This window comes from Coturnix japonica, chromosome 7 (assembly GCF_054131305.1).
Source record: "Coturnix japonica strain WE chromosome 7, WE-NBRP24, whole genome shotgun sequence".
In the NCBI taxonomy this organism is placed as follows: Eukaryota; Metazoa; Chordata; class Aves; order Galliformes; family Phasianidae; genus Coturnix; species Coturnix japonica.
In genome coordinates, this window is record NC_140669.1 from 21,838,736 (window position 1) to 21,850,911 (window position 12,176).

Genomic DNA, 12,176 nt, shown 5'->3' on the forward strand with positions numbered 1-12,176 from the left:
ATTGGCAAGCCTGTGATTTATATTAAGACAGGCTTTCATACAAGCAAGTTCAAAAATACAACTGTGAACAAATAGAGCAATTTCAGCTTAGTATCTGTTCCATGCTTCTATCAGGGAAATATTTTGGATTACACAAAGAAAACTGTCGTTAAAAATAGTTTAAGAAATACTAATGTTTTTCTGGCTTCCACACCCTTGTCATGCTCCTCTTCCCAAAAGAAGCTGCTAAGGGGTGTAAGAATCAAGCTATTCTCCTCCTAAGCAGGGGGGATTTAACGTTGCTTAATAAAACCATTCAGCACTACTTAGCCTTAGCCCCAGGGCAATACGCAAGCACCGAGTGCAAAGAACTGTATCTCTCTTGCAAAGCCTTCCATTCTGTCTTTCTCATTTTGCTTCTTTTCTACAGATGGAACAGCACAATGCAGTGTGAGCTGAAGACCTGCCACTCTCCTGCCACAGCCATTTATCATCCAATTCAGATGTTTGCCTCTGTAGACATTTCCAAACAAAGTGTACAGACTGGCAGTATTTTAGCTAGAAACTTAACTAGGTAACTCATCTGGCTGCTCACTAAACCTGTCACATACAAAGCCTTGCTCCAAAGGCTGCTGCCTCCTGTTTTCAGCTGTTAATTAAAAACGTAGCCTTACAAAGGAACAGATCTTGCATTCAAAGGCGAAAAGGGTGTCACTGAGCTCAGTGAGACTGGAGCACTGGATCTGCTGTGGCATATACCGAGAAGGCAAGCACACACAACACAGCAGCAGAATTCCTCAAATACTCTTAATAGAGACTTACAGCATCTGAATTTGGCCCATATTACCTAGGCTTAAATTAACAGCTTCAGAGAAAGCCAGAGAAATACAAAAGGGCAAAGCAGTAATGCTGTTTAACGCTGAGATTTTACAACCCAGCGTAAAGATGTGCAGATGCTGCTGACAGTCTTCCCCTTCATGTGCCTTTGCAATGAACGGGGTGGTGCCTCCAGGCACCGCATGTTCATAAAGCTATTTGGCAGATGATCCTTCCTGCCTGCTCAGTGGGGAGGAAAACCAAAGCTCTCTTCCTTGATTTGTCTGTGTCCATACACATGCCCGCACGGCTTCTGTTGGCTTCAGGTAAGCAGAACAGTTTCACTATGCAGGTCCCACTTCCTCCTGACATGGCACAGATTCTCTCCTCACCCTCCTCCAGGGAAATGAGAAGCAGCCTCAGTAGTTTCCTCACCTTGCCAGAGAGGCGGGCAAAAGTCAGAACCTCCCATGCTCATTGCTGTATTTCAGTAAGAAACTGTTTCCCAGCATCTACAGCCCTCATCTGTTCCTCCTTAAATATCTTTTATTAAGCTGGACTTAAGTGGATAAATTCATAGACAATTATATGCCACCTATATACCATATACAGCTTGGTGGTTTGACCAAGATGAGGAAAATCACGAACTACGAGAATGCTGGGGAGAATGGTGTTCTTTGGGGAAATGCTGCCCCAGTAGCCCCACCTATTTTTTTCCTTTTCCATCTCCCTCTCTGTCTTCTGATGCCGTCCATTACAGTAGTGTTCAAGATGCTCCACTGAGAATAGACTGGCAAATAGGTGGCTTTTACCTGGATTTCTCTACACTCCTGGGCATTCAGCCATAAGAAAAAAAGAAATCACTCATTTCCATTAGTGTCTGGCAATGAGACTGCATCCACTTCTAAATGTAGACTTCACTGTAGTGATCCAGTCATTTGTGACTGTCAGGGTCTAATTACTGCAGTAACGTGAAACTGCAAAACTTACAAAATGTAAGCATAAGACGCAGAAGCCAATTGCTCAATGTGCAGCCACATCTGAGGCCAGGCTATCCCAAAGCTCTGCTCTTGTCCAGATGGAAATGCTCTTGGATACATGAAAGTGACAAGGCCTACACGTGACAGTGTGAGCCTTCAGGTTGGGCACTGCTCATAACCCATCTGATGTACACTCCATCTCACTGCAGCATAATCTTCTTAGGCACTGAGAAACAATATTCTTTCCACACTGATCTCCAAAAGCTTATTGAATGTCTGGATGACTTCCTAAATGGTGAGTCCCAGCCAGCTGAATGCTCAAACCTGACAGAAGAGCTGAGAAGAGCTGAGAGAGTCATGTTTCCTTTGAATGGAAGTTTCGGGAAGAACACTGAGATTTGTGATCAGACAGATTTACGTGGAAAATACTCAGGGTGCCTCAGTGAGCCGTACATCCAAGAGACACACTGAGGGTGCTAAAGGACTGGAGCAGATGGAATACACAGAACACTTTGCTGCTACATAATGCGTGTGCCTGCATCTGCAGTACTGTGCTCACTATTAGGCATTCTAGCTCAAAAGGAATATTGGTGATACAAAAAGAATTCAGGGTGGTGGACGTTACTTCACTGGGAAATTTCCATTTTTAAGGACTGCAAAAATTAAGCTGATTCATTGGAAGGAAAGATGAATAAAAGGAGACATGATATGGGAATGTGAAAAATTGCAGCAGAGAGTTAAACTGGGCACCAATTGTGACTACACTCTTGTAATTCAAAAGAAAGTAACCAACATATTTAACATAGATTTAAAAAAAGGGGGACTATATAATTAAAGTGCAGATAACTAATCTGCAAAAATAACTTCTACAACATGATAGGAGACATGAATTTTGAAGGACCATGAAAGAAGTTGTCTCTTTAACCAGGACAGGAATAATATACACAACCATAAAAATGCTAGAAAAACCAGTAAGGAGCAGGGCTGACAAATACTATTTGAAGGCAGTAACTAGACTGAAGACACATTTTTGGTTTAGAAATCGTACACGTTAAAAATGCCTACAAACATCTTTTGTATGTATACAAAAATATTTCAATAAATATATGTATATTTATTGAAAAAAAGCCTCTATGAATGGGTTTCCAAATTTAGAATATTATTTTTATTTTCATGTTGAACTGAACACAGCATTACCTATTTATCAGTCAACCTTTGCTGGAAATCCTATGAATTCAAACAGACCAGTGGAGAAAAAAAAGAAGAAAAAGAGGCTACTCATTGATTTCCTAAATGTCAGCACAACTTCACAAGTAAGAATCTCTTCATGCTTATAAATTGATATTTTTGCTTTGTTTTTATAAGTTACCTTATTAGGAGGTCCAAGAATTGGACTGTGCAATCTCTTAAAGGTTTTTCTACAGGGAGAATTTTTTTTCTAGTTTTCTAGCTTTCTTCCCACCTTCTTTTCTGGTGTTCTCACTCTTTCTAGTTTACTACATCTTACACCGTGCTATTAGAAATCCCATAGAAACAGGGCTGAAATCTATGAAATGCTTTCTTTTTGTTATATCCTGATGATTTCAGACCAGAATTACTCTTGACTGAGTTGGATAAGGATTAAAAATTGAAAAAGCCTTCAGAGGATTGGCTCTTACTTCCGCAGGGTTCAGTTAGGCACAGAAAAGCTCTATTGGAATAGGACTGCTACTCAGTAGGACTTTGCAGCAACATGGGACTTCAGTAGCTACAGTTGCTGCAGCAGAGACTTTCCACAGCAGTACTCCATCATTGCCAGATGGATTTCATCACTATAAACTTCGTTAGTTATGCTCTGCTGTGACCTGTTGTAATCACTGCAGAGCCAGCTTCCTCAGTGTCACGTTCTCTACAAGCGGATCACGGCACTCGCTGACATGTTCAGTGAGAGAGACTTTCTTCTTTAAAACTAAAAGTTCAAATTATTAGGACACTTACAAAGATGGTAATACATCATCAGCAAAAGGTGACAAGATGAAACTGCAATAAAATGTCTCATGCTAGAGCCAGGGATTAGGCTGATTTCCCTATGCACTGGAGGGAGGGTGAAACAGAGAGTGTGTGGTACAAGGCTTAGCACTGTACCTGGGTAAAGATGCGTACTGCCTTTCCATCCCTTCGAAGTGGAGATTGTATGAGCTCCCATCTGGACCTTTTCCAGGAACCTGTGGAGAGGAGAGTAATTAGAGATGAAGATCAATTATGCACCCCAGCTACTAACAATGCATCTCAAAATGATAAGCAGAGAACATATGATCCTACAACATGCCAGAATCAACAGAAGGAAGTTAGGGGCTCAAAGAAGCTCCAAATCCCATACATAATCTTATCACTGCTAACAAGAAAGGCTTCTGTATCAAAGAGCCGTTTAATACAGGTACAATCCTCGAGACTTCTCCTTGTTTGCATGCTAGCTGGGATACTGTCTCCCCTTTCCCCGACTGGCTTTATTCCTAGAATTCAATAACACGAGGAGCTAATCTAAGTAAGCATACTGTTTCTGATTCCTGCAGTGTAACTCCTTGAATCAAAGCAAGTATCTTAGTACCAAGTTTGCTGTTTTCCTCCACTGTGTGTGCTTTTCTCAAGTACAAAACATGATATAAACAGGCATCGCTTTCAATCTTAACACAAATCCAGAAACTTCCCCTAACACCACTGCAAATCTAAGTATCCATCTGGGACTTACGTGCATTTATCACGCTCCGGTGCTGTTTCAGAAGTGAAGCATTAGTGCATTCAGTTAAAGTGCCAGCCCACTGCTTGGTTTGTTTTGAAGGTGGCAACCGAAGTTGGCTAGAGAGCACAAATCTAAGCAGGAAGGCTCCAACTGGAGTACAAAATGGTGAACTTCAATGCTTTTAGCACACAGGAGCTCTCCCAATTTCACTCACTCAATGCCTGCTGATGGCCCAAAGTGTTAAGAGCCTTGTTAAAATGGAGCTATTAGTCTTTTTCTCCATAAATGCAGGAGGCTCTGACTGCATTCAGTGTTTCCTACATTAGTATGTGTTCCTATTCCGGTGCTGCTAGAATCAGCAGTTTTATAAAGCAATATACTAAGAGGCCATTTAAAATCCCCTTCCCCTTTTACAGATTAATGTCAGAAAGGAAGATTTAATGCCTTTTCAAACATTTTTAACAATTCATTAAAAAGAAAAGAATAAATCACACAAAGCTTTCTGCAAATGCCTGATTACAGAAAAACAAACAAAAATTAACATGTGCTGCACGTTCCACAGGTTAGAGCACATTTTTGTTAGCCTTGTAATTTACGCACAATAAGTCATTTTCACTGAGGAGATTTAAAAGCTATAATGGGACAGGTAGTGCACTCAGGTGTAGTAGGTCTTATCTACTTTCACACAGTAATTTTGTGTACAGTCTCTCCACTACGTACCCGCTGGATAAGTCCAATGCAAATAAAGGCATCATCCCTTCCAGCTCCTAGCAAAGCACAGGAATTATGCTCGACAAATACTATTGTGCACCTTACCACTCACTGAGCATCCAAGACACTCATAAGAGGAAAGATCATTTAGCACAGACATCTTGCTATCTCCCCTTTATCCGAATCAAAACAGGGAGGGATCCTTGTGGAACTGATGGCCACAATAAATAACCACCTCTGATTTGAAATGATCCCTACGTTCGCAGTGCATGACTTCAGATGAGTGAAAAATAACAGTAATTGCTCTACATTTCAAAAGGAGGGCAGCAGGCTAAATTGATCATTCATTCATTTTTTTTCTACCAGTAGAAGTGACATGCAGAGAGAATGGACAGATGCACTTGGGCTGAGTCACGGCCACTTTGGCTGCTCTCATGCTGCTAATTTGATCAGGTTGATAATTTCCCTTAATTCACCAGGTACAGCATTTAGAAAGGAACCTCCTAATTTCTGCTTTTTATGAAGAATGAGGAGGGAAAAATCCAAATGTATAATTTAGTTTGCTTGGCACAAAAGCCATGTAGGATACAGCCTACCAATGTGGCAGCAAAGAGGTTATTAATTATGTTCAGCAGCCAGATGTTTATGAGCGGCATGTTGTGCTGGGTAACTCACCGTGCACCCACAGCCCTCTGCAAGCTTCATGGTGATTACTTTCACACCTACCACGAGCAGCAGCAGCCAACATGCAGGAACAGATTTAGATTTGTGCCAATGTTCAGCAGTGATCCCAAAACTTACACCACTCACGAGAAAGTAAAAAATATTTACATTGCGAGGCCTTTTTACAGCCTGAAAACGCCCTTCTTCTGATGGGTTTCCTGCAGACCAGCCAGAAGGAGGTCCTCCCACCGACTCTGTTTGTATATATGATTTGGGAGCCAGTTACCATAGAAACCCCCGGCAGTGGATAGAAGGCTTTTGGTTCCATCGAGCTGCTCAGTCTCCCCATCCTATATAAAAACCCAAACGCTCTGGAAAGGCAAGCTCTGGCTCTCTGTCACTAATTAAAGACTCAGCCATTTCTTCTCCTTTCCTTCCCCCATCTGTCCATGCAGCAGTAAAAACATAGCATCACTCAGCTCAGAACAAAACAGTGCCTAAAATAAAATACTACCCCAATGAGAGAGAAGTTATGAAAATAGAAACACCTTCCTCATCCAAGTTATTTCTGCTTTAGACTGAGTCCAGTTCTCCTTGCTCATTCCACAACTCATTAAGCTAAAAATTGGCATTAGATACTAATTAGTAAGATCAAAATATACCAGCTTGTCCTCCCTTCCCCCAGACAGGAAGCATACAGATGGCCTAAGACAGGGGCATTGGTTTGAAGCACATCTTTAGTGATTTGAAGGTGATTAGGGAAGAAAACAGCATTTCTAGTAGAAGGGTTAAAGCATGGCAGTCCCACTCAGGCCAAAGAGATGCTGAGCATGCAGTGGCCAGTGAGGCCCTGGAGCTGGCAGAATGGGCATTGCTAAGCTCTTGCTATCAGCACCCAGCAGCACTGGGAGAGCATAGCAATGGCATTTCACAAACATACAGTAATGCAAGATAGAAAGAATGATTGGAAACACACATCTGTATTTTTAAATTAACTACATCAACTTAAAAAAAAAAAAAAAAGCCATCATTATGAAGAAATCATCTCTTAGCGTAGAGCGGCCTCAAATAACTAACAAGCAAAACATGAATATGCAAAAATAACGGGGGAGAGATAAACACAGAAACAGCCATCATCCCATCAGTGCAATTAAAAGAGCAGCAGCACGCCTAAATTGAGGAAAGGAAAAGCTATCTGTATTAAAAAACAACAACAAACAATTCAGAAAACTGAATCCACAGGCAGCAGCGGGGGACTGGCAGGGAGAGAAGCAGGGGAGCAGGCTAGGGGCTCCTTCATCTCCAGGACAAACTTAGTCTCCACTTGTTGCAAGACAGGAATCTGCAGGTTCTCAATTTCCCATTTCTACTCAAAAGAAAAAGCAACTATAAAGAAAATGAGAAAATAAAGTTGTACAGGTGTCAGTGAAGCTGTTGCTCTGTCAAACAGTAACTGCAGGGTGTTTCAGGGGAGTCTAGTAGCGCACAGAAATGATAAGCAAACAGCAAACAACCTGCTAATTCTCCCATGGAAAGTTCCCAGAAAAAAACAAAGTCAACACACACATGTAGATCAAGACAGAGAAGAAATGTTTTAGGTCATTCAAACATTTGTCCATACACTGTATGGCACAAGTAGAGTACCCATATAGGGAGTTATCTTGAAATAAAATGAAGATTTGCCTACAGGAAAGTGCTGGGGCTGCAGAAGAAAAACATGAGCAGAAAAAGATGTACTTCATTCTAAAGCTTGAGGCTTCCTTGAATACTATGCAGAAAAATGTGAGAGGCCATGTTTTTGCCTGGGAGATGCTGCAATTTGTTTCTTCTCACCTGCCTCACATTGTCTTCCACCTGGAGTATATATTCCAGGCTAAAAGCAGCAGTGGACTGGACAGCCTCCTGTGTCCGTTCTGTATGGAGGAAGGCACCCAGGGTTGGACAGCCATCGTGGTATGCATGACAGTGAGCACGTGCATAGTGGTTTTCCATAAAAAATGGCATGATACAACTGCTGTGTTTTACATGGCTGACAAGCCCTACAAGACATGATCCAGTCCAGGAAGCCTGATGAGTGAGGCATGGGCTCCTCCATCACCCAAGTGCTTTGAAAATCCCACCCAGTTCTGCCTTTTGCCTGCAAGTCTGTGTATAAACATGGCACACAGTGCTGCTGGATTGCTTAGCACATTTTTCAATAGTCTTGTGATCATCTGTTAAAGGACTTGATTCAGATGCTGGCTTGACCTCTGTTCTCAAAGCTCTTCTTTTGTCTGAGAGCGTTTCTAATCACATGGGTTGAGATTCAGCATGCCAAAAAGAGCCATGGTATAACGGAATGCGCCCTTTAACCTCCAGGTCTCCCCTCTGCTGAGACACAGTTGGTTTTTGTTTTCAATTAAGTGAAAACCGAAGGAAAACTCAGAGAGGTAAAAGTGGATTTGTTCTCCAACCCAGCTCCAATGTTTCGCACACAGGTGAAGAATCAAAATACATCCATTTTATTTTTTGCATTTCAGTAATCTGCCTGGGTCTAGTGACTGCCACTGGATTGAGGACAATCTGACACACTAACATTTTCTTCAGCTGCTAAAACAGAGGTGAGTTATGTATGACAGTAAACTGCATATGCCATGTGAAATGGATGAAGTCAATCCAAGGGGTCTTCTTAATTGCTTGCTGCTATGATATCCTAATTATCCCACCCTTCAAGACCTCCAGCATTTCCACAGAAAACATGTTTTCCTCCATCCAGATTTTTTATGTTTTGCATCAAAGGGTAAAAATTAAAAATTCTAGCAGTGTTCACAATTCAAAAGAATTTTCCCGATGTTTTCCTTACATACACAAAGAGGGATGTATTTTGCTTTCCTGGTTTTGCAATGAAAGTTGAAACAGTGATTTTACGTTATTATAACACTCATCATTTCTCCCTCTAATTTGGATGGTTTTTAATAAAGCTCCATTGATTCCACTGAAAGAAATCCCTCCTGGCAAAAGCAGAACACACACGCTGATTGCTAAATATGCAGCAATTATCATATTCAGCAGCACACTTTAATATCTTATTTATAGATGTATCTATCTATAATTTGCTTTAATTAAGTTGCATTGATTTTAATGACAGAAGCAGTCCTCAAAGAAGAGTCTAATGCTATATGAGCCCATCAGTACTGCTTTACTATTGTTTGGATGTAAGACGGCATCTTTCACACTTCTTTTCGATAGTCTTAGTAGCGCTTATCCTCACTAAGAGACTGCAATGGAAAACCAAGACAGTGTTCTACAGGACCCCTCAAAAGCATCTCTGCTGGAGAGAATGCACTTTAAGCTTTCTGGTACATACTGAACTTCTACACAGGATGGTTTTGAAGACTAAGGAAGGAAGCAATACCCTCCTGCAGAAACCTTGCATTATGGTTTCTTCTGGATTTTACAGACATCCTGGGAGTGCTGCTGTTGGAGTTCCTCAAATCATAGCCATGAAGGTTTGTTATGGCTAGTCTAGCAACTAATTTAAATTTGTGTTTTTTTTTTTTTTTTTCCTCAACAGAAAATATAGAGAAGGTGAACCAACAAATGTCTGTGGGTGCCAGTTCATAGCCCAAGTATGATTTCAAAGACTTCTAAAGTTCTGTTTGCTGGGCTCACTCACAGGACCTGTTGAGCCTCCTTTCTCTAGAACACATGCATACAAATACTCACTTCTTAGAATTTGATACAATGCTCTAGTGTTGAAGTTGTTCCAAAATACCACTTGATGCTATTAGAACTGTGGCTGTCAAAATGCACCTTCAAGAGCTAGAGGGAAGCATAGCTGCAGTCGAAGCAGAGTCTCACAGCCTTGGTTTGTGCTGGGTGCCATCGTGTACCTTGGCCCCGATTCAGGAGAGCACACTAAATGCTGATGACGGTGATTTGTTCTAATTTCAATAGCATTTGATTCTTCTTGGAGGATTTCCCAAAGCAGACATAGACCTGCATCTCCCAGTAGCTGTTTCTCCTTTTTGGGTGAAAATACAGAGAAAACATCAGTATCTCTGTGTCCTGTATATGTCTTCATGCACTCGAACACAGAATTCCAGTGATGATGACCTAGGCATCTACATCTCTGAGATAACCCCATAAGATATCACTGGTTCACATCAATTGAGGATCTATCTCAGAGACTATTGAGTGGCTCTGTAACATTACTTATGCTGATTTTAGTGCATTACTCACTCCTAGTATTTCCTTCTTTTCTAACGAGAAAAATAAGTGCTGGCTTTTTAAATCACCACCTTTTGGAATATATCAGCACTAATTTTATAAGAATTGTTCATGTTAAAATGCAAGGGCATGATCTCCAAGGAAAAGCACCAACGTAGTTATGCAAGTACATTTTCTGTTTCTGGTCATCATTTTTCATTCACTGATTATTGCTTAAGTGTTGATTAATAGTTATGTTCATGCTGCTAGAATGCATTTCCCCTGGGTGAGAAAAACAACCTTGTCTATAGGAAAAAAGTGATAGCAATCAAACCATCCTTCCTCTTCCCCATAAGAAACACAGATTCATGCTGCAGAGTTACTGATGATCATAGCTTTGCTGGTGAGTAGTTCTGAACATTTTCGCTTAGAAAATCAGTTGCATGAGGCCTGAACACCACTTGGTCAGTTAGACTGTTAGGCAATTAAATGTTCCCTTTCTCTCTATATATATATTCCACACATACACACACGCAAGTGCATATATTTACAGTCATCCTTTCTTCCTATGCGATGAGCGCCAGAAACATTGATGACAGCAGTGCTCTGCACTGGAATTAAGCAAGGCTGATTATGTCAGGATTTACTTCTCCCCACTAATGCTCTACCTTGTTCAAGGAGGTGAAACTAATGGGTTAGATTTAGAGAGAGAGGAAAATTCTTTATAAAGGCAATAGACTGAGGAAAACACAAACACAGATGGGAACTTTAAAAGGGAAGCAGGCTGCTCCCATAACAGTTAAAAAACATGGCAATTGCCTTAGCTCAGTAGAAAACAAGCTCTCGGTGTTTGCCGTATCTCACAACACAAACTAGAGAGAAAATAGCAAAGATGGAGGTGAAGCTAAAACTGCGCAGCCCCACTAAGATAATATTCTGCTTTCTGAACCCTAACTCCGTGATCCCTGATCCCTGGTGCAGGAGGACTATGGTTTCCTCTGACCATGCAAAATGAGATCATTTCCTGGCCTGTGTCCTTCTCTGTGGGTGGCTTCTTCTTCCATTAGTCGGATAATATGCTTTGGTTAATTCCACCTCTTAATTGTCTTTAACGAGCACCAGATTTGCAACATCCTCACTTGCAAACATCTTCTCAAAGTACAGAGGAAAACAGAGGCTCTTGAGCTGAGCACAAAACTTGAAAGCAGCAAAACAAGAAAACCTCAGCACGCACCAGCATTGATTCTTTCCAACTACAAGGGGGCATTTCAATTGCTCTTCCACTGAACCAGGCCAACGTAATTAATTTCTTCCCAGCTGCTGGAGAGAATAATTTAACTTTTCACTGGGATACATTCGGGATGCAATACACACCATACGCAATACAAACACGTGAAAGCATTTTTTAAAGCACATCTCTCGTCGTTGTTTTATGATACAATGCACCATTCCTCCCCCTGCATCGAACGAAACTGGTCCTCTGCTTCAGCTTCTGTTTGAAACTCAGCTGCTTCATGTTCTTCCCAGTCTTGCATTCTTTGCTTCTCTTCTCACTGTAATTAGTTTACAAGACTACTTATCCAGATGATTACTGCTTTTAAATGACAGTCATCTTTTCTTTTACTCCAGTTCATTGTTGTGTATCATTTTGTCTTGCTATCTGAATACCCAGTTCTCTACAGCCTTTTCTCATTATGTTATCTCCTGATATAAGGCATTTTGAAATACTTCATGAAAGACACTGTACAAAGTAAATTGAATTGAATTTTCTCTCAAAGTCAGGGGCTTTCAGCATCTTTCCCTAGCTAAGTCAGCAGAGTTGTTGGCACTGGTGCCAGGGTGTAATGGCCATTCTATGCTGCACAGATACTAGCTTGTGTTCTTTTTAGGGAAAATGAAATGACAGTGTCAGAACCTGGAAAGCAAACAGGGGACAGATCAATTCCCCCACTTATGCTGAGGATGGTAAATGATAACATTTGGAATATTTCTGAGGTTTTAAGCATCCATATTAAGATAATGCCACTTTGTCCTACCTACCTACATCTGCTGCTGGTGCTGAATGCACTTGCAGGGGGTAGATGCATGCGTATGCCGGCATAGAAAGAGGGAGGGAAGGG

General features: G+C 41.2%; 1 protein-coding gene across 3 annotated transcripts in view; it reads right to left on the reverse strand.

Annotated features, from left to right (window-relative positions):
• PARD3B (par-3 family cell polarity regulator beta) overlaps positions 1-12,176 on the reverse strand; it is a 359,537-nt gene that overhangs the window by 25,432 nt on the left and 321,929 nt on the right. For all 3 annotated transcript variants that reach the window (XM_015868265.2, XM_085553339.1, XM_085553340.1), the window contains one exon: positions 3,900-3,979. In XM_015868265.2, the coding sequence (XP_015723751.2) occupies positions 3,900-3,979 (80 nt within the window). The remainder of the gene's footprint in view (positions 1-3,899; positions 3,980-12,176) is intronic.